The sequence below is a fragment of the Notolepis coatsorum genome (assembly GCF_963971535.1).
Source record: "Notolepis coatsorum genome assembly, chromosome: 13".
In the NCBI taxonomy this organism is placed as follows: Eukaryota; Metazoa; Chordata; class Actinopteri; order Aulopiformes; family Paralepididae; genus Notolepis; species Notolepis coatsorum.
The window spans coordinates 3,188,936-3,212,555 of NC_140177.1; the positions used below are offsets into that span (position 1 = coordinate 3,188,936).

The following is a 23,620-nucleotide window of genomic DNA, read 5'->3' on the forward strand; positions in this document are numbered from 1 at the left end:
TGGTTATTATACAGACTAATCAAAAACACATTGCAGCCGGTGGACGTGTGTTGATTTTTGTTTTTGTTTTAATATAATGAGATTTTGAACTACAGTTAATAGTTATTAGAGCTATTGCAAAATTGGGTTGCCAGGTTTGTTTACCTTTTTTCGGGATAATAACCAATAGCATAAAACTGCAGTGCCGCAGCCCCATACATAGGAGGGGCCTGTACTGTGCGTTGGGGGCCTGTACTGATTAATTGAAAATGGGGGACCCTGATGTAAACAAGACGAAAGTCTTTCTCTGGTCTGCATCCCCTTAACAATTGTATGTATTGAGCTGTACTGTACTGTACCCATTCTGCAATCTGTTAATATAGTTTTCAATCAATCAATTCAATTCAATCAATCAATACTGTGCGTTGGGGGCGCGTGAATACTTTCGACAACAAATGTTTGTTTCCGCGTGCGAGTTTTGCGCTCTGATTGGCCAGGTCATGTGACATGTGTGCCAATCGTGGGACAGCTAGTTCTGCGCCTATTTCCGGGTCTAACAGCCTGCAAACTACCTGGCGTTCTATCGCCATGCTCTCTAACCTTAACCAACTTCGAAAGAGTGCCTAAGCTTAACCGTCGAATGAAGGGCAGGCGTTCTATTGCCATGCTCTAAGACAAACTCTAACCTTAACCAACTTCGAAAGAGCGCCTAAGCTTAACCAGTGTAGACACTTGCGGTCCCACGATTGGGCGTACATGTCACATGACCAGAAATGACCTGGCCAATCAGAGACGCGGAAACAAACATTTGTTGTCTAAAGTATTCAGGCGTTGGGGGCATGTACTGTGCGGTGCACTACTGCGCATGCGAGAAACAAAGTAAAGTAATTCTAATCTAGTCTAAGGGTTAAGTTTAGGCCCTCATCCAGAAGAGGTTAAGTTTAGAGTAACAGTCAGGGCTGGTCATCCTAATCCAATTGATATTCAGTTTAAGACAAAAATATTTTGGACATTAGGTCCTATTAGGTTACTTTATGTTCCGTATGTTACTTTATGTTCCGTATGTTACTTTATGTTCCGTATGTTACTTTATGTTTCTAGTGTCCTATTGTTACTTTGTTTCTCGCATGCGCAGTAGTGCACCACACAGTACAGGCCGCAAACGCACAGTACAGGCCCCCAACGCACAGTACAGGCCCCCAACGCACAGTACAGGCCCCCCAACGCACAATACAGGCCCCCCAACGCACAGTACAGGCCCCCCAACGCACAGTACAGGCCCCCAACGCACAGTACAGGCCCCCAACGCACAGTACAGGCCCCCCAACGCACAATACAGGCCCCCAACGCGCAGTACAGGCCCCCCAACGCACAGTACAGGCCCCCCAACGCACAGTACAAGCCCCCCAACGCACAATACAGGCCCCCAACACACAGTACAGGCCCCCCAACGCACAGTACAGGCCCCCCAACGCACAATACAGGCCCCCCAACGCACAATACAGGCCCCCAACGCACAGTACAGGCCCCCCAACGCACAGTACAGGCCCCCAACGCACAGTACAGGCCCCCCAACGCACAATACAGGCCCCCAACGCACAGTACAGGCCCCACAACGCACAGTACAGGCCCCCAACGCACAGTACAGGCCCCCCAACGCACAGTACAGGCCCCCAACGCACAGTACAGGCCCCCAACACAGTACAGGCCCTTCCTATGTATGGGTCTGCGGGTCTGCAGATATACCCTACTCATAATAAGCGGAGAGACGTCACACAAACCTGGCAACCCATTTCTTACATCCTGGCGCGAGACTCAAACAGACGACTCGCACTGGGTCGCACAACAACAGCGCGTTCTGCGGCTGAATTTATCAGGTTAGTTAATGAACGTTACCATAAATTACTTGCTCATATGTGGAAACTATTACAATACGACGTGGTCGTCATGAATAACGTTATGACATTTTCCAACATGCTTTCCAATGGCAATATTTACGACTTAGCTATAGTTAGCTCACGTAACGTTAGGTTACCCGGCACGTTAATTAAAACCAGCTAAATTAACGTTAAACAGGACCAATGTTTATTTGAGAGGCATTCCTTGGTACGCAAACGCGACTTAATAGTTAATGTCCACTAAGCATGCTTTATCTTCAGTGACCTATGTGCAGTTTATAACCATTTAATGATGAAACCTATCCCTCCCACCCCTAATAACCAGGTACAGTTAGCTCATGTTAGCTTGTGACGTCAGCTCGCCAACATGAAGGCCTCCAAGAAGTCCTCCAGGCAGCAGCAGGCCTCCTCACATCATGAGGAGTGTGGAGTCTGGCTGGACGCCGTGGAACTGAAGGGGAAGGCAAAACAGGTAACCCAACCATAACTCTCTTTTTTAGACTCTTTTTGTACTCATCAGTACTGTATTTGTAGATCTGGTATGTCATAAATATATAGATGTAGCAGTACTGTCTATCTGTATGTCATATATGTTATGATTAATTGAAAATGGGGGACCCTGATGTAAACAAGACGAAAGTCTTTCTCTGGTCTGCATCCCCTTAACAATTGTGTGTATTGAGCTGTACTGTATTGTACCCCATTCTGCAATATGTTAATAAAGTTTTCAATCAACCAATCAATCAATCATGGAAATGTCTCGGATTGATTGATTGATTGATTGATTTGAAAACTTTATTAACAGATTGCAGAATGGGTACAAATACAGTACGGCTCAATACACACAACTGCTAAGAGGAAGGATGCAGATCAGAAAAATACTTTCGTCTAGTTTACATATCGGGTCCGCCATACATCGTAAATACTCAGAGCAGTAGTGTTTTCTTTGGAAACCACTCAGCCAAATAATATTTGTATTATTGCATACTTACATATTATGCTACACTACAGTAACTCTAGCAATCCCACTATAACCACTAGCTGTTGCTACTAGTATTAGTATTAGCCTCTTATTACAGTTACTTACAGTTTGCTGTCAAATCTAGCCCATTGTCATCAGAAATTGTGTAGTTATGACCCCCGCCTTTGGAATCGCATGTTCCCCTTCTGGCCAGGGAACAAATCTCCACCACATCCATCTTTAACTGACCCCCGCCCTGACTGTGTAATATCTAATATATCAACGACATTTCAACACATGTTCACATCTCGCAATAATTTTCACATTGCTTTTTCTATGGCTGTTTTGCAAGCTACTGAACAGTATAAACCAACTGGCAACAATATAGTACTCCATTCACCGCCTTTTTAACTTGAGGCCTAAAAGAGGAAAAATGGTTTAAAATATTTCAGCTTATTAAACACGAGTAAAATGATCAGTATCTCAAGTGTCAAATCAGCTTTGGTAAACATTTATGAGTAGAAATTAAGCATGGATTGCGCAAGAATTAGGAATGCACAGAGGAATCCGATCCATTACTTTTAATGAACAGTATCGACTTGGTTGGACCATCATTTTGGAATCATTGGACAAAAATTATTGAGATATATAAGAAAATGTTCTCCATTAGAGAGAGTTAAGGTGTAAAAAAAAATAACACAGAATGGACGGCCCCCTTTCATTTACTCTAAAAAGGCAAATTCTTTCTGAATTCATGTTCCAGAAGCAGTTCAACCGTCCCATCTCCAAGCTGCTGAACCCCTTGGCTAAAGGCAGCGGCTACAGCTTGTCTGTGGCGCTGAACTTCACTCAGACTAAACTCCAAATGCCTAAAACCAAGCAGAGCTCCCTGTCGTCATTCTTCGCACAACAGCGCAGAGGTTAGTACGTAGCTGAAGTTCTGCCGCACACTGTATGATATCGATTCATCTTTATTTGACGGGGAAAAGGTTGTTCTTCAACATGTGAATTCTTCTTCTGATATAGTTGTAGGCTATACATAATTCAATAATTGAATGTACCAAGAGCTTGGAGGAGCATCCATTTCAATCAAATCTTGAACGATTTTCATTCCGTCTCTGAACAGTTCTTAACAAGATGGCTTCCTCTGATGCACCAAACACCGTTCTACCAGACGCCTCGTCGACCTCCCCTGGGTGTTCTTCTTCTTCTTCATCTTTACCCTCGATCGCGGAAGTCGGGACGAAGCGAAAGCGTGGCACGCATCTCAAGGCATTGAGCAGCTCACAAAGCACAGAGGAACGCGACCGCGTCGAGACCTTCCGTATGGACTCCGAGAGAGAGCGCGCGGGCCGTGAGCGGAGCGGTGAAAGAGTCGGTGGGAGGGAACGTCCGGCCTGGCAGGAAGCCTGTGAGGAAGACCGTTTACCTCACCTGGACGTGGGCCGTGAGTCTGAGAAAGAGGAGGAGGAAATGGAAGAAGAACCCGAAAGAAAGAGGAGGTTCACCGGAAGCTCCCCCCCACCCCAAGCGGAGAGTGACCCTCGGGGGGAGCGGTGTCATCAGGAGGAGCCGCGGACAGCCTGCAGTCTTCGGTACAGTCAGGAACAACTGACTCACGCTGGGGATTTCATACATCATGACTACATTACCCAAGATTCCGAGAGTCGGCATGAGCTGGCTCACCCCACAGCCAAGCGCGATAATAACTTACCAGCTTTCCTCAAAAGCCTGCAAAGTGAGGAAGGTTTTGGTGCTTGGCTGGGCGTGCAAGGGAGGACCTCTACTCAGAAATACTTTGAGAGCACTTGTGCTGCATCCCTAAGTGATGACGGGAAAGAAAACACTAGACCATCACCTTCCGAATCTCCAATTAAGAATCTATCCCCCACTCCCCCCCTCGGACTTCTTTCAAATCACACGGTGGCCAAGCCGAACATTGCGTTGCCTAAAAAGCACCTTACAGAAGAACAACCGTGGAATAAGGCTGAGGGAAAGAGCGCTCCGCTCGGTCTCGCTTCACAACAACACACATGGTCACGTTCGAGCAGCGCTGCCCCGGAGAAGCGAGCACCTGCTGCGCGGCCCGTGAGAGGAGAGGTGGAGGAGGACAGTCAGGCCGTGCTGTTCACACAGGACTCTGAAGGCTTCAGGGTGATCGCACACCGCGGTCTGGTGGCCCGCAGTCCCATGAAAGACCAGACCAACTTGGTTAGCAGCAGCACGGAAAGGGAGGAGAGAACGGAGACTCTTGAAAACCTTGTGGACGAGGAGGAGGAGGAAGAGGAGATGCTCTTTACACAGGACTCCCAGGGAAACAGGGTCATCAAGCACTAGGGGTGTAAAGGTACACGTATCCGTACCGTTTCAGTACTGGACCTTAGGTTCAGTACGGCTGTGTACCGAACGAATACAACGGTATGTTAACCACTAATGATCGCCTACCGGGGGCTGTTTTTTTCCACAATCTTAATATAATTTCTTTTTTAACAAGTCGATTATTCATTTCAATATAGAATATTTGTTGACAACCCTACAAGTACAATTAGTTACTGCCCACAGCCACTACATCACCCCTGAGTGGAACATGGAAAGCCAAACTTTCCCCCACTGTACTGAAAACCCGTACCGAACCGTGACTTTAAAACCGAGGTACGTACCGTACCGTGGTTTTTGTGTACCATTACACCCCTATCAAGCACTGATGAGAGGCCTCGCTTTCTGGAATATACCACTTAGATACTTTCTGATCTTGATTATTATTATTTTATAAAAATGTTCTATCTTGATTTATTTTGTTTGTTTTGGAATTTGTCCTTGGAATGTTTGAATGTCAGCTAATGCATCTAAGTCTGTGTGTGTATATGGCCTTTTTTCGTTGATATTATAAATATGTTGCCTTTGTAAATCACTTATACTAACATCCATGACTGAAATCACTTGTACAGTTATGTGTTTGAATATACCGTACTTAAACAGCTATCAACTGGAAAATGTGGTTTGCTATTTTGATACAAAATAATTTTTAGCACATCAAATTTAAAGAAAGTGAAGGATGTGGGGTGAATACCTTTTTTTTCCACACCGGTTAGCTACAATTCTCTCATTATTTTCTAGGGATGCATAATATATTTGCTTATTTGTGCTTTAAAAAGTACAATCGGAATCGGTCTGATTATGGCTGTTGACAGACCAATGAATTTACATACTTGTTACTATAATTCCAGTGCCAAGTGAACAACAGTATAACGCTAACAAGTACAAAGTAACTCATGCCACCATCTGATTATCTAAAGATGAGCGTCTCTGGAAACATTAACTTGTGACTTGTCATACATGCATTTGTAGTGTCTTACACTTGGTCTTAGAATCGGCCAGTATGGGTCAGGAAGAACCAAACACATGGGTGCATCCCTACATTGTGTTCTCGCTCACATATAGGTCTATAGTCCCATCAGTGTGTTCTCTCCCACATCCTCCTGTGGTTTCTGTCTAAGCTTCCTTGTTTCACCAACTAGGAACTTGTTATTTTGGTCGATGTATTGTTTCTTGTCTAACATTAGGCACTGAAAAAGAAATAGACGTCACCTCAAGATGAACCCGGCTCATGCAATAACAAACCGTGACTCTACGAACACTTGGAGGTTTTGAATTTATTTGAAAAAAAATGATAAGACAATTACATTGTTTTCATTTGAAGTGAATTAAAAGTGAAAAGCACTAGTGGTGTGTGTCCGCCCATATGCTGGTGTCTGACTGCGTTGTGTCTACTCTTCATACAAAATGTAATAACGTACAGCAGTATAGGCAATAGAGTATAATGTAGCATTCGGACCGGAGTCGACGTAATTCACATGGATTTTCCATTGACATCAATTTGTATTCCGGTACATTAAGGCATATAACTACTACAGTGCTTCTTCTAACTTACTTATGTACTAAGTAACAGTGAAGTACAGTAGTGGCCGTGTATTTAGCGTGATTATTACTTTACACATTCCTCTGCACTGATTCGGTATACTTTACATGTTACGCAAGAGCTGTCAATGCAATAAAAAGTATAAAAAATAACCAATGCTGGATGAACTACACGTTCATCAGTGAAACAATGCCGTACAACTACTGACCAACTACCATGCATTATACACACGGAGTAAGAAGGGGCGGCTAACATAAAAACTGCTATTACTCACTGGTTAGATTACATTACTGTTTTAACCCCACGTACACTTTAAAAATAAGGCTTGCTTACTTGGCTAACAAAAGTAGTGTGAATAATAATATGCGACGTCTTCTGTAACGTGTGTCGTCGCGGCGTCTCGTGTTACGCATGCCGCCAACCGTCACTACTATGGAACACTTTGAAGTTGGACAGGATACAATTATTATGATGACATGAAAGTATTTTTTCAGATGATGCAGTGACATATTTGACAATGCTGTTATCGGTTTTGTACCGATATCTACACATATACCTGCGTAAATGCCTTTATTGCTATGGCACACAAATGTAAGACCGTGGAGATGCAGTACACTAAGCTGCTGTAATTAAATCCGAGGTGCGCTCTTCCTGACCATAAGATCATCCTCCTTTATTCCCAACGACAAATGCAAATGAGTATTAACCCTTTCACTACCGAATGGTTAACCCTTGTTTCATTGCGACAATACAGAAGGTTAGCCCTTTACTATCACACTACAACCGTCTGTAGTGTGATAGTAAAGGGTTAACCTTCTGTAGTGTGGTAGTGAAAGGGTTAAACAAGACTAAACTAAATACTGCCTGGTTTGACTATCTTTACAGTTCTTTTGTAGTAGAGTTATTGTGTTTTGCAAAGGGGAGAAACTATCGCAAACAATGAACAACAACTGACTTTCAACAAATGACTTTCCAAATGCCAGAGAAAGATCTCTCTATGTAAAGCTACTCATAATAATAAGGCTACAATTAGGCCTACAATCAATCATCAACTGACCTTTAGTCGTTTGTTACTGTGCCTATATAGAAGAGAATCCCTTTTACAGTATATCTTTGGACAAATGATTGTTTTGAGTGACAGTGAGATTTCTGAAGAAATACAACGGAGGTAGGCTAAGGGGACAGCGAAACGTTTGTGATGATGATGATGATGGCGACGGGGAGGATGATGAAGCAGCGATCAGCCAGCGATCTCTGTGGGCTCCGTCACCAGTTTGGAACCGTCCCAAACGGTCTTGAACTGCTCGGGCACTGGGAATTCCCTCTGTTATTAAATAGATAGATGGAGTGTAATGGAACAGTTATATAGTGTATACAGAACATATATACAGTATAACACTTAGCCACGAAACATCAACAGCTGCCCAACGACGTACACGGAAAGTCAAACAAACCATCTGATATTCCTCATATAAACACCCACACACTTATGACCACTATCACTTTCCCTCTCTCTCTCTCCTCAACAAGCACAGACTAGCTGCAGAGGAGCTCTCTCTCCTCTCTCTATGCCCCCCTTTCTCCTTTCTCTCCCCTTTCTCTCCTATATGCCCCCCCTCTCTCCTTTCTCCCTTCTCTCCTTTCTCCTCTATGCCCCCCTCTCCTTTCTCTCTCCTCTCTCTATGCCCCCCCTCTCTCCTTTCTCTCTCCTCTATGCCCCCCCTCCTTTCTCTCTCTCCTCTCTATGCCCCCCCTCTCTCCTCTCTATGCCCCTCCTCTCTATGCCCCCCCTCTCTCTCCTCTATGCCCCCCCTCTCTCTCCTTTCTCTATGCCCCCCCTCTCTATCCTTTCTCTCTCCTCTCTATGCCCCCCTCTCTTTTCTCTCTCCTCTCTATGCCCCCCTCTCCTTTTTCTCTCCTCTCTATGCCCCCCTCTCCCTCCCTTCTCTCTCCTCTCTATGCCCCCCCCTTCTCTCTCTCTGCTCTCTATGCCCCCTCTCTCTCTCTCTCCTTTCTCCCCCCCCTCTTCCTCCTTTCTCTCTCTCCTTTCTCTCCTCTCTCTGCCTCTATGCCCCCCTCTCTCCTCTCTCTATGCCCCCCTCTCTCTATGCCCCCCTCTCCCCTATCTCTCTATGCTCCCCGAATAAAGACCTCTGCAACAGGTCCTGCATTATTATTATTATCCTTTCTCTCCTCTCTCTATGCCCCCCTCTCTCCTTTCTCTCTCTCCTCTCTCTATGCCCCCCTCTCCTTTCTCTCTCTCCTCTCTATGCCCCCCCTCTCTATCATTTCTCTTTCTCAACTCTCTAGATGCCCCCCTCTCTCTCTATGTCCCTCTCTCTCTCTATGCCCCCCCCCTCTTCCTCCTCTCTCTCTCTCTCTCTCTCTCTCTCTCTCTCTCTCTCTCTCTCTCTCTCCCCCCCCACACACTCACGTAGTCATCTCCCTCCGGGACCATGATGTTCATCTCGGAGCTCATGGCGCTGACGATGTCACAGGCCAGAGACTCTTGACTCAGGTAGACCTGGCAGCCTTCTGTCTTGTTGATGGAGATGGTCGGCACCTTCCCCAGCGCCTACACCAAGAAAAGATAGAAATATATTGTACAGTATATATATCCACTGCCTCCCTCACTGTCCCGACATCCAAGCTTAAAAACTTCGGAGATCGGGCCTTCTCTCGCACTGCACCCCGACTCTGGAACTCCCTCCCCCAGTCCATCAGAGACTCTCCTACACTCTCCACCTTCAAAGCTTGCCTCAAAACCCACCTGTTCTCCCTTGCCTTCAACCCCCCCCACCCCTAAACCCCCCCTCCCCTCCAACCTGATTGATATGTCTCCAGTCTTTTTGTGCCATCAGGCTGTCTCCCCCGTTCCCCCCATGGTCTCATGTTCCTTTTGTTTTTGTTTCTTTGTTGTTTTGTTTTTGTTTCTTTGCTTTCGTTTCTTTGTTTGTACCCCTGCTCCCGATTACTGTCAGCGACTTCGGGTTATTGAGAAGCGCTATATAAATTAAATGAATTATTATTATTATTATTATATATTGGCCGTTTTATACTCAAGATCCCAAGAGGTTTATTTGTCACATACATACAAGAGGGCATACAGTGAAATGCGGGTGGTCCTGCCTGCATCGATTGTGCAATAATACTAATAATAAAATAGACGTTAAAAAAAAGAAAAAAAGGTAATAATAATAAGACATACGATGTGCATGATAAAAATAGACATGCTAAATTCCTGAGAAGGCACTGGGTCCTATGTACACTACTACTATACAATATACAGTTTTAACTCCGTCATTATGCTATACTTACTATATCTATACTATACAAGAACCACATCGGTTCTTTCCTTAAAGTGACCTTTATATTCCTCATTCCTTTTAAAGTGACCTTTCCATTTAGTTTAAAGTGACATTTTGTTTAAAGCGATTGCAGCGTGTGTGTGTGTGTGTGTGTGCTCATGGGTACTTGTGTGCGGAGAGTTCAGTGTTCTGATGGCCAGTGCACTAATGTAACAAATGAGATTTGCACACGGGTCGTCTCACACACAGTCAGCCAAGGAAGAGTCCGACCACCTGGCCATTGTTTAGAGCTACCAGGTCCCCAGCGAGCGCTATTGAGCACAGGCAGAGTTCATTGTGAGTGAGGATGTAACCATGACGATTTAGCCTGTGGCAAGTAGTTCACACTAGGCGAGTCTAAAATAGCTCTTCGCCAGAATTTGATAGCAGGTTAAAACCTTGACCGCGTTGTGTATCTGATGATGAGACGGAGTGCTTCCAGAGGTGGTCAGGCCCATATATGGCCAAGGGATGAAGAGGAAGAAGTAAAGGCAGACACGGTCCTGCCAGGTGAGACACATAATCAGGGCCGGATCTACCATATGGGCAGCCTGGGCACACGTCCCAGGGGCCCTCAGCACATAGGGGGCCCTCCATGATTTTTAATTATTTATTTTTTTCGTTCGTTGGGCTCCACAGAAATATATGACATGACAAATGAACAAAATTAAATAGATTTGAATGAATATTGCTATAGAATAGAGTCATACACCGCTTCGGGGGTGATTTAATCTGCTTCATTGTCTTGTGATTTGAGAGTGAAATGGCAGTACTTGGTCTATTGAACTGTAGACACACAGCTGCTCAGCTGGACTGGGTATTCAGCCTTTGACTAATCTGTGACTGTGACTTTACCCTGCCAGCTTGACTAATCCAATTGATTGATTGATTGAAAAGTTTATTAACAGATTGCAGAATGGGTACAGTACAGTACAGCTCAATACATACAATTGTTAAGGGGATGCAGACCAGAGAAAGACTTTCGACTTGTTTACATCAGGGTCCCCCATTTTCAATTCATCATAACATATATGACATACATGACATACAGATAGACAGTACTGCTACATCTATACATTTATGACATATCAGATTTGCAAATACAGTACTGTTTGTGATACAAAAGTGTCCAGAAAAGGAGTGTATATACATTTGGCATAGAAACTGTACATTGGAGGAGGTTGGTTGGGTGGGGTGGGGTTGGGTGGGTTGGGAAGGGTGAGGGCTGTACATTGGAGGTGGGGGGGGGGGGGTTGGGAAGGGGACACACACATTTTACACTGTACATTGGAATATTGACAAAGCCTTACTTGGTCATTTACTGTACAACTAGGTTAGGACATTTGTAGGGGCCAGTTTCGAATTGCAGTCTCACGTAGGTGTTTTTTGAGAGTGTTTTTGAAGGTGGGTAGTGATTCACATTCCTTTACAGCTTTAGGCAGGGCGTTCCACATTGATGTGGCATAATTGCGAAACGTGTTTAGTCCCTTGTTTGATCCGAATCTGGGTTTTACATGATTTGTGGAGCTCCCTCTGGTGTTGTGATCGTGGTATTCACTGACCTTTGGGAAGTATTTTGACATGTACATGGGTACCTTGGTCGCGTAGTGTATCTTGTAGACCAGGCCCATTGCAAGTTGCTGTACTCTGTCGTCTACTCTAAGCCATCCTAGGTTGTCAAAGTGGGCAGGGGTGAGGTGGGTTCTAGGAGTCAGGTCAAGTAGTAGTCTGACTAGCTTGTTTTGAGATGTTTGTAATTTGTTTTTTAGTGCCTTTGAGGTGCTTTGGTACCATGAGGTGCAAGCATAGTCGTAGTACCCTTGAATGAGTGCTCCTGCTAGAGTCCTCAGGGTATTCTTGTTTACCAGAGCGGAGATCCGGTACAAGAATCGCGTTCGTTGGTTGACTTTTTTTATTACATTGGATGCCATTTTGTCACAGGAAAGATTAGCCTCTAGGATGGAACCCAGGTAGGTAATTTCATCTTTCCTTGTGATAATATTGTCACCCACTGTAACCGAGAAGCCGTCGGTCTTGCTGAGTTTGTTATTTGAACCGAAGAGAATGGACTCTGTTTTGCCCATGTGTAATGATAGTTTGTTGTCGGCGAGCCATATGCAGATTTTGCCTAGTTCCGAGCTGAGGGCTTTTTCAACCTGTAACTTGTTCTTGTCAGAGACCAGCAGGGCTGAGTCGTCCGCAAACAGGAACAAGTTGCAGTCACAAGCTGACGACATGTCATTTGCATAAATTAGGAATAGTAGCGGTCCTAGTATGCTTCCTTGTGGAACACCACAGCTCACTGTGAGGGGGGGGGATAGTGTACCGTTTACTTCCACCATCTGTTCCCTCCCCTCCAGGTAGGATTGTATCCAGCTCACTGATAAACTATCAAAACCAATTGCTTTTAGCTTGTCAATCAGAATGGTGTGATTGACAGTGTCGAAGGCCTTCTGTAGGTCCAGCATGACCATGCCGCAGTATTTGCCCGCGTCCACCTCTTGTTTGATGTGGTCGTTCAAGTAGAGAAGGCATGTGTCAGTGGAGTGGGATGTTCTGAAGCCAGATTGGAATTCGTAGATTAGATTTTTTTCCGCAAGGTACTTTTCGATCTGTTCGTATACTATTTTTTCCATGACTTTCGAGATGGATGTAAGGATAGAAACAGGGCGGTAGTTACCCGGGTCTAATTTGCTGCCCTTTTTGTGCAGGGGTGTTACTCTCGCAATTTTGAAGTCCTTGGGGACGTGTCCCTGTTTTATGGAGAGGTTTATTATGTGTGTGATGACTGGGGTGATGGCTGCTGCTGAGTCTCTGAGGAATTTGGAGGGGATGTTGTCATGGCCAGTGGCCTTGTTTGGTTGGAGGGCGCTCAGTTTTTTGAGTACCTCATCTGTAGTTACTATTTCCAGTTTGAAGTCGTCTTTGTGGACGCCTAGGTTCTTGTAGTATGCTACTATGTGTTCTACCCCATACTGCCCTGAGTGGGAGGGTAGTTTGTTTACCAGTGTTGTGGCTATGTTTGTGAAGAAAGTTGTAACTGTGGCCATTATATGGTTTCATCATTTATGTTATTTCAGTTTAAGTGTAATATTTGAGAATGTATTTATGTTTCATTTCTTATTTTCTTTATTATTTAATTTGCTACAATTTATAATATATTCATTTTGACGTCTGGTCATATGTGGTGTCCCGTTAGGCTGCTGTTGTGTTGTTACATTTGGGTCTGATTAAGACACCTGCGAGCAAGCGGCAGGGATGTTGGGAGACTGGGACTCATTAAAACACCTGCGAGCAAGCAGCAGGACAGAGACGAGTTGTACAGGCTCTCTAGATTCGAAGAGTGTACGACTATGTGTAGTGTACCACTAAGACTGTTACCAAGAACAGAAGAACAAGACCCCTTTGTTATGTAGCATGCAGCCAACGAGGTAATTAATGTTTGTTTGTATTTTGCTTTTCTGATGTATTGTTTTCATATCGTGTATATTATTGTTTGTGTTGACCTGACGCAACGTATATGTTTCTGTTTAAGTTTTCACGGTGGATTGGAGGACCAAGCCTTGAATAAACCCGTTGAAAGGAAACCACTTGTGTCTGCAGTGCTTGAAGGAGTTATAGTGAAAACTCGACTGTTCATCGATGCAAGTGGGCGATGAAGCAAGTCCAAGTTTAAGGCCGGCGTCCAGCGGATCTTCCCCGACAATTGTTTGCTGCGCTGCCGGCGCGCCGACATTAAAGGACAGATGAGTCACAAACAATACGCACTACACGCATAAACACAAGAAGTAAGAAGATGCACACAGTATAATGAGCAGCGTTTCAAGATAAAGCCATAAAGGACTTGGACATTATAAGTTAAGAGTGGTCAGGTCAAGAAGAGTGCTTTGTAAACGTTTCTATAATATATTTGACTGCAAATTCTAATTACTGTGGTGTGCGTGCAAAAACGTTTTGACTTATTTGCCTATATAATTTAACTGAAGCTAACCATTTGTACACACATTAAGGTGTCAACGTTAAAGTATAAATATGTTTTCTGATTGAACACCCATTTCTAATTTAAAGTGTGTTTTGGAAATTGTAACCTATAAAAAGCACGTATAATTTATAGGTGAAGGCTATTATTGGCATCTAATATTTATGTTCCTAAGCGTTCTGAAGTGCTTAATATATATGTGGAGGTTATTTTGAAAGCCAATTGAATTAAGCAATTTGATTTGCTCGGAGAGTACTGCATTTAATTCAAATTTGAGTACAAAACAGGCTAAAGGTTTAAAGGTGTATTTACTATTTTTTCTTTACAAATTTTGGTCAATTTAAAGTAGTGGTTTACAATGACAGAGCCAATTAGGCCTGCAATTGAAGTAGGGGACAGTGTTAGGGATAGTGCAAATTCCCAAGACCGACCTGAAGAAGGTCAGGAAGAAGGTGCTGAAGCCCAGCAAGAGGTACCAAAACGATCTCAAAGAACCAGAACTCTAACAGAGAAGGGTAAAGCAATGCAGGAGGATAAGATCAAAGCGCTTCAACAAAGATTTAATTACATTTACAATAAATGGAGGACACAAGTTAAATCTTCTAAAGGTCCGTTATCACAATCAACAGAACATTTGTCTAATGAGCTGCTTACTGATATCATTACAGATGTCACAGGTCTTTCTAATGATGTGCAGCATATTTATGATGAACTACGTGACATCTCAACTCCAGACCAGGACACGCGTCTAAGAGTGGATCTGTGTGCAGGGATTTCTGAGATAATTGTGTCCAGAGCCACATTTAGACTGGGGGGAAGTGTGTTAGAAGAAGGAGAGAAAGAGTGGCCAGAAGCAGGCTCTCTCTTTGACTCAAGCACCTATAAATCTGGTTCTGCCACTTCTTCCAGGAAAAGTGCTTATAAATCTGGTTCTGCCACTTCTTCCAGAAAAGGCACCTCAGTGCATTCAAGCAGTTCTTCTGTAAAGCGACGAGATGCTGTCGCTGATGCTGCTGCAAGCCAAGCTGTTCTGGAAGTGTTAAAAGAACAAGAAAAAGAACAATTGGAAATGCAGTGCCTAGAAGCAGAAGCTAAAAAGAAGATAGCTGAGCAAGAGGCAGCAGGCATAAAGCGTCGTTTAGAGCGTCGTTTAGAACAAGAGGAAGAGGAAGCTAAAATTAAAGCTCAACTGGAAGAAGAACATGGAGCTATACAAAGGACTCTGGAGGAAAAGCGGAGAAAGATACAGCATTTGGAGGCAGTGAAAGGTCTTAATGCAGCACGAGCAAGAATCCTTGTGTACGATCAAGTGGAGGCCACAGAAGAAGAGCGGAAAGACGTACTAGAACATGAGAGGGTAGCAGACAACAAAGTGCCTGCTCCCACAAATCCTCTGTCCCTGTATACGTCTCCCGTACCACAAGTTGTGACCACCTCCTCAAATGACAGTACAGCAGAGCTTGTTAAGATGCTGGCAGGTGCTTTAAGTGCCAACAGAATTCCAATTCCTGAACCTTCATCATTCAGTGGGGACCCATTGAAATACAATGACTGGAAACTTTCCTTTGAAATACTGATTGATCAGAAGAGCATTGAAGATAAGGAGAAGATATACTACCTCCGTAGGTATGTAAGTGGACAAGCTAAGAAAGCACTTGATGGCTATTTCTTACTCGGAACCAAATCTGCCTATGTTGCAGCATGGAAGACTTTGGAGGAGAGATATGGTAATCCTTTTACAATAGCAAAAGCATACAGAGACAAGCTCCAAGCATGGCCCAAGATGGGATCTAAGGACAGCTTTGAGCTCAGAGAGTTTGCAGACTTTCTCAGGAGTTGTGAGGCTGCCATGGTCAACATCAAGGCATTGGACATTTTAAATGACTGTAATGAAAACAGGAAAATTCTTCTAAAGCTGCCTGATTGGCTAACAGCGAGATGGAACAGGATGGTTATCCAAGAAGAAGAAGAGCGTAACCAATTCCCCTCCTTCAGCCAATTTGTAAAGTTTCTGACAAGAGAAGCAAAAATTGCCTGCAACCCTGTTACATCACTACAGTCACTGAAACAAGGTGAGACTGAAAAACCAAAATGCCCAAGATATCAAAGCTTTGGAGCAAAGACACTAACCACAGGTTCCAATGAAAATACTGTTATAACATGCATTTTCTGTGAGAAGTACGGGCATACTTTGCATAAATGCAGGAAGTTCATGGAGAAACCTGTTACAGACAGAATCAAATTTGTTCAAGCTGAAAAGCTATGAATGAATGAATGAATGAAAACTTTATTTAACAGATTGCAGAATGGGTACAATACAGTACGGCTCAATACATACAATTGTTAAGGGGATGCAGACCTGAGAAAGACGTTTGTCTTGTTTCCATCAGGGTCCCCCATTTTCAATTCATATAGACATATATGACATACATGACATACAGATAGTCAGTACTGCTACATCTATACATTTATGACATACCAGATTTGCAAATACAGTACTGTTTGTGATACAGAAGGAGTCAAGAAAAGGGAGTATATACATTTGACGTAGAAACTGTACATTGGAGGTTGGGTGGGGGGGGTTGGGTACATTGGGATATTGACAACCATACTGGGTAATTTACATTGGAGGTGGTTGGGGGGGGGGGGGGGGCGGGGGGCATACTGTATAAACAAGTAACACTGTACATTGAGGGGGGGGGGGAGGAGACACTGTACAAACAAACACAATTGTACATTGAACTATTGACAAAACCATACTAGGTAAATGACTGTACATTGGAGGGGGTTGGAATGATTGGGTTAGGATATTTACAGGGGCCAGTGTTGAATTGCAGTCTCCCGTAGGTGTCCCTTGAGAGAGGTTTTGAAAGTGGGTAGTGATCCACATTCCTTTACAGCTTTGGGTAGGGCGTTCCACATTGATGTGGCATAATTGCGAAACGTGTTTAGTCCCTTATTTGAGCCGAATCTGGGTTTGACATGATTTGTGGAGCTCCCTCTGGTGTTGTGATCGTGGTATTCACTGACCTTTGGGAAGTATTTTGACATGTACATGGGTACCTTGGTCGTGTAGTGTATCTTGTAGACCAGGCCCATTGCAAGTTGTTGTACTCTGTCGTCTACTCTAAGCCATCCTAGGTTGTCGAAGTGGGCAGGGGTGAGGTGGGTTCTAGGAGTAAGGTCAAGCAGTAGTCTGACCAGTTTGTTTTGAGATGTTTGTAATTTTGTTTTTAGCGCCTTTGAGGTGCTTTGGTACCATGAGGTGCAAGCATAGTCGTAGTACCCCTGAATGAGTGCTCCTGCCAGAGTCTTCAGGGTGTTCTTGTTTACCAGAGAGGAGATCCGGTACAAGAATCGAGTTCGTTGGTTGACTTTTTTTATTACATTGGATGCCATTTTGTCACAGGAGAGATTAGCCTCTAGGATGGACCCCAGGTAGGTAATTTCATCTTTCCTTGTGACAATATTGTCACCCACTGTAACTGAGAAGCCGTCGGTCTTGCTGAGTTTGTTATTTGAACCGAAGAGAATGGACTCTGTGCTTTGGTTGTCTCTATGGTTGACTCTCTATGCTTTGGTTGTCTCAAGTCTGGTCACTACTCAAAGAGCTGCAACAGTAGGAATGTGTGCGACGTGTGCCACAAGCAACATCCTACATGTCTGCATGAGGAGCGAGCCAAAGAAGGACAAAGGCCACCACAAGCCAAGCTAAAGCTAAATGAAGAAAAGCCAAGTACAAGTCAACAATGGTACAAAGAAAGACCCCAATCAGCACAATACAAGGAAGCAGCGACAACCTCTACTTCACATAGAGTAATACTTCAGGAAGCCAACACACAAACGGCTGCAATAATTCCTGTCTGGCTTTCATCCACAGATCAACCAACACAAGAAGTACTGGTATACGCTCTGTTGGATTCTCAAAGCGACACAACCTTTGTTCTAACGGAGTTAGCAGAAACTTTGGAAGCAACCAAAGTGAAAGTCAAACTCAAGCTCTCTACTATGACCTCAAGAACCACGGTAGTAAGCTCTGAAAGAGTAAACAACTTACAAATCCGTGGCTTTTTCTCTGGTAAGAAGATATCTTTACCACCAGTCTACACGCGGGATTTCATTCCAGCCAACAGAACTCACATACCGACAGATGGAACTGCAAAGGCTTGGTCCCATCTAGAGCACCTCCAAGGAGAGATCGCACCTATGCAGGACTGCGAAGTAGGTCTACTCATTGGGTATAACTGCTCACAAGCCCTGCTTCCAAGGGAAGTTGTGTCTGGCGAAGAAAGTCAGCCTTATGCACAGCGTACAGACCTTGGATGGAGTATTGTTGGCCATGGGAATCCCTGCGTAGACTACGGCGACGCCATCGGAATCAGCCATCGCATAGTAGTGAGACAAGTAATGGCAGGTGTGAAATCTTCTGTTGTTAATCTCAAAACTGAAGTACACTATGTGAGCCGAACAAAAGTGAAAGAAATGACTCCCTCAGACATCATAAGAGTTCTTGAATCAGACTTCTCAGAAAGAACTGGAGAACATGATCCTGTGTCTCAAGAAGATCTCAAGTTCCTGTCGAAGTTGAGAGAAACCATCACACAAAAGAAAGATGGTCACTATGAAATGCCATTACCGTTCAAACAGGGAAGACCGAAATTACCCAACAACAAGATATGTGCAATACGCCGCTTGAATTGTCTTGAAAGGAGACTAAAGAAAGATCAAAGGTACTACAGAGACTACGTAAACTTTATGGATGACATCATTGCGCGTGGCGATGCAGAGAAGGTCCCTGAGGAAGAAATTGACAACAAGTCAGCTTGGTACATTCCACATCATGGGGTTTACCATCCACAGAAGCCAGGAAAAATACGTGTAGTATTTGACGGTTCTGCCAAGTTTCAAGAAACATCCCTCAACGACCATCTGCTCACCGGTCCTGACTTGACGAATACATTGGTGGGAGTCCTATGCCGTTTCCGAAAGGGCTCTGTCGCAGTCATGTGTGACATCGAAAGAATGTTCCACCAGTTTCATGTGAAAAAGGAAGATCAAGATTATTTGAGATTCCTATGGTGGGAGAATGGAAACTTGGAAACCACACCATCAGTCTACAGGATGAAGGTCCACTTGTTTGGAGCGGCCTCATCTCCTGGCTGTGCCAACTTTGGCCTAAAACATCTGGCAACACAAGGGCAAGGTCAGTTCAGTGAGGAAGCCAGGCGCTTCATTCAAAGAAATTTCTATGTAGACGATGGTCTGACAAGTGTTCAAACTGAGAAGGAAGCCATCCAACTTGTTAAAGAAGCAAGAGAACTTTGCTGCACTGGCAAGTTAAGACTCCACAAGTTTGTTTCAAACAGTGACAATGTGATGGCAACCATCCCAGAAGACGAACGTGCCGCAATCAAGGATCAAGACATGGCCTTGAGTTTGCCGCACATGGAAAGAGCTCTTGGAGTAGAGTGGTGTGTCACATCTGACTCGTTTAAGTTCAGAGTTCAAATAAAAGCCAATCCGTTAACGAGAAGAGGTGTGCTCTCCACCGTAGCCTCTATGTATGATCCCCTGGGGTTCATGGCACCCTTCGTCCTTTTAGGGAAACAGATACTCCAGCAAATGTGTAGAGAGAAGATCGGCTGGGATGAAGAACTCCCAAGAAACCTAAGACCTCAGTGGGAGTCCTGGATCAGAGACTTTCCCAATCTGGCAAAAATGCAAATCAAAAGGTGCTTCGTACCTTCAAGTTTTGGCAATGTCAAGAGGTATGAGCTTCACCATTTTGCGGATGCAAGTGTCTCTGGATATGGTGAATGTACTTACCTACGAGCCATCAACAAGTCAGACGAAGTCCATTGCTGTCTGGTAATGGGAAAGTCGAGAGTTTCACCAACCAAGGTCACAACTATACCGAGACTTGAACTCACTGCAGCGGTTGTTGCAGTTCGAATCAGCGACATGCTCCGGGGTGAGCTAGAAATACAAGACCTGCAGGAGTTCTTTTGGACTGATTCCACGGTTGTTCTTGGCTACATTAACAATGACGCCAGAAGATTCCAAGTCTTCGTAGCCAACCGCATACAGAGAATCAAGTCAAGTACAAAGCCTGAACAATGGGCTTATGTTGCCTCTGAAGACAATCCTGCAGATCATGCCTCTCGAGGTTTGACTGCAGAGCAACTCAAGACCTCAAACTGGTTCACAGGACCAACGTTTCTCTGGCAAAAGGAACTACCTGACAGAGAACTCAAGGTGGGAGACATTAAGGAAGATGATCCTGAACTCAGCAAGGCTTTTGTGTGCAACACTAAAGCAAAGGAAAACAGGTCATTATTGGATCGACTACAGAGATTCTCGGAATGGTCAACGGTAGTAAGAGCAATTGCCAGATTGAAACGACAAGTCAATGAATACAAGTGTGGGAAGCAAAGAACAAATGAAAGTTCAAGCCTAGAAGAAAGGAAGGAAGCAGAACTTGTCATCATCAAGCTAGTTCAAAGGGAAGCATTCTCAGACGAGATAAAGAGCTTGGAACTCAAGAAAGAAGTTGCCAAGACCAAAGAGGGCAAGATGTACAAGTTAAATCCATTCTTGGATGAAGAAGGTGTCCTAAGAGTAGGCGGACGCCTAAGTCAAGCCACGTTGCACCCACATGTGAAGCATCCGGCAATACTCCCTAGTAACAGCCACATATCGGCTTTACTTATCAAGCACTTTCATGAAAAGGTACAGCATCAAGGACGTGGGATGACGATGAACGAACTGCGAGCTAACGGATGGTGGATCCTGGGATGCAGCAGTCGAGTCTCATCACACATCTTCAAATGTGTCAAGTGTAGAAAGTACAGAAGACGTACTGAAGAACAAAGAATGGGTGACTTACCACAAGATAGATCGGAAGCAACTCCACCCTTCACTTACGCTGGCATAGACTGCTTTGGTCCGATCCATGTTAAAGAAGGAAGGAAGGATCTCAAAAGATATGGTCTCTTACTTACATGTCTATGTTCGAGGGCCATACACATAGAGGTAATTGATGACATGACAACTGATGCATTTATCAATGCCTTAAGAGCGTTCATTGCCCTAAGAGGAAATGTTCGACAAATAAGATGTGACCAAGGAACCAATTTTGTTGGTGCAAGGAGAGAGTTCGCAGAACTCATGAAAGGAATGAACCAAGAAAGAGTAAAGGCTCTAGGATGTGAATTCCTCATGAACCCTCCAGCAGCAAGTCACATGGGCGGTGTCTGGGAGAGGCAGATAAGAACTGTAAGAAGTGTTCTTACTGCTATTCTCGACCAGTCGGCACAAAGGCTCGACTGCACCTCTCTAAGGACATTTCTGTATGAGGTTATGGCCATTGTTAACAGTAGACCACTCACCACTGAGCATTTGAATGACCCATCTGCATTTGAACCTTTAACTCCCAACCACATCCTTACAATGAAGTCTACAATCCTTCTGCCCCCCCCTGGTCAATTTGTCAGAGAAGATCTGTATCTGCAAAAGAGGTGGCGGCGAGTGCAGTATTTGGCTAATGAGTTTTGGACTCGATGGAGGAAGGAGTATCTTTTAAACTTACAACCAAGACAAAAGTGGCACAAGGATAGAAGGAACTCGAAGGTCAACGACATCGTTCTTCTACAAGACGATCTGGCACCGCGGAATGAATGGAAGCTGGCCAGAATCACAGACGTCTATCCAGGGTCAGATGGTAGGGTGAGAAAATTGAAATTGCTGGTGAGTGACACCACCGTTGACAAAAAAGGGAAACCTACAACTAAAAGAGTGTTCCTTGATAGACCTGTACAGAAGGTTGTAACGCTACTCGAAGCAGACTAATTTAATGTTTTGCCTAAAACTTATGTTAATAATGATACTTACATTTAGTCATTTAGCTGACGCTTTTATACATGGCGACTTACAAGTTCTGTACAAGTCCCCAGGAGGGGCACAACTAGCAGCTGAATGACCACAAGAAATATTTAATTTAGAAGATAACCAAATTATGTTCAGAGAAATCCCACGTGTGTGCGATTTGGTGGGAGTGTAACTGTGGCCATTATATGGTTTCATCATTTATGTTATTTCAGTTTAAGTGTAATATTTGAGAATGTATTTATGTTTCATTTCTTATTTTCTTTATTATTTAATTTGCTACAATTTATAATATATTCATTTTGACGTCTGGTCATATGTGGTGTCCCGTTAGGCTGCTGTTGTGTTGTTACATTTGGGTCTGATTAAGACACCTGCGAGCAAGCGGCAGGGATGTTGGGAGACTGGGACTCATTAAAACACCTGCGAGCAAGCAGCAGGACAGAGACGAGTTGTACAGGCTCTCTAGATTCGAAGAGTGTACGACTATGTGTAGTGTACCACTAAGACTGTTACCAAGAACAGAAGAACAAGACCCCTTTGTTATGTAGCATGCAGCCAACGAGGTAATTAATGTTTGTTTGTATTTTGCTTTTCTGATGTATTGTTTTCATATCGTGTATATTATTGTTTGTGTTGACCTGACGCAACGTATATGTTTCTGTTTAAGTTTTCACGGTGGATTGGAGGACCAAGCCTTGAATAAACCCGTTGAAAGGAAACCACTTGTGTCTGCAGTGCTTGAAGGAGTTACAAAAGTGTTTAAGTAATTGGCTACATCCAGCTTGTCTGTGATGAGCGTGTTGTCCGTCTTTATGTTTATGTTTGAGAACCTGGTTTTGAGTTTTTTACTGCAGCCTAGTTGATTGTTGAGTAATTTCCAAAGTTCACGTGGTTTATTTTTGTTTTCCTCGGTTTTGTCATTGATGAAATTTTTTTTAGCAGTTTTGATCATGGAGTTTACGTCATTTCTTAGTCTGTTTCTTTCTAGTTTGAGTTCAGTCACGTGGTCTTGGAGTTCACTGCTCGTGCTTTTGGTAAGCTTTGACTGACTTTTACGAAACTCAGAGCATTTTTTGTCTCTGGCTTTCATAGCGGTCAGTATTTCAGTGTGCATCCATGGCTCAGCGCGATTTTTTACCCTGGTGGTTCTTAGGGGGGCCATGTTGTTTAGTATTGATGAAAATTTGGTTTTGAAGCCAAGCCAAGTTTCTTCAACCAGTGTACCATTGAGTTCATCTGACCAGTCCAGACTCTCCAGTTCAAGGTTAAAGGCCTCGCTAGAGTAGGTTTTGAGGTCTCTAGATGTGACTGTTTTGTGACAGCCAGCCTTTAGTTTTAGCTTTTTGCGGGTACAGAATATCATATAATGATCACTTAACCCGCATGCTATAACCCCTTTATTGGATATCTTGGACTTGTCAGAGGTCAGTATGAGGTCAATGGTAGTCTGAGTTGATTCACATATCCTTGTGGGTTGGGTGATTAGTTGGCTGAGGCCGTGCAGATCACAAAACCTATTGAAGGATTTGAAGACGGGTGCATCTTTTTGTTGCATATCCGTGTTCCAATCCCCAATAAGAATTTTTTCCGCATCCTCAGCGCCAGCTAAGCACACATCCATAGTATCATAAAAGCCAGTTTGATCTGGCG

The 23,620-nt window shown here is 43.9% G+C and overlaps 2 protein-coding genes across 2 annotated transcripts in view; one reads left to right on the forward strand and one right to left on the reverse strand.

Annotated features, from left to right (window-relative positions):
• Positions 1 to 1,792: 1,792 nt before the first annotated feature.
• Positions 1,793 to 7,536, forward strand: aunip (aurora kinase A and ninein interacting protein). Its single transcript, XM_084327489.1, has 4 exons — positions 1,793 to 1,856; positions 2,203 to 2,349; positions 3,602 to 3,758; positions 3,965 to 7,536. Exons 2-4 carry the CDS (start codon positions 2,245 to 2,247, stop codon positions 5,173 to 5,175), a joined length of 1,473 nt encoding a protein of 490 aa, XP_084183615.1. The 5' UTR covers positions 1,793 to 1,856; positions 2,203 to 2,244; the 3' UTR covers positions 5,176 to 7,536.
• Positions 7,537 to 7,542: 6 nt separating this feature from the next.
• Positions 7,543 to 23,620, reverse strand: part of cap2 (cyclase associated actin cytoskeleton regulatory protein 2) — a 91,214-nt gene continuing 75,136 nt past the window's right edge. Inside the window, 2 exon segments of the mRNA XM_084327490.1 lie at positions 7,543 to 8,081; positions 9,192 to 9,332. Coding sequence (XP_084183616.1) covers positions 7,998 to 8,081; positions 9,192 to 9,332 — 225 coding nt within the window. The 3' untranslated portion in view covers positions 7,543 to 7,997.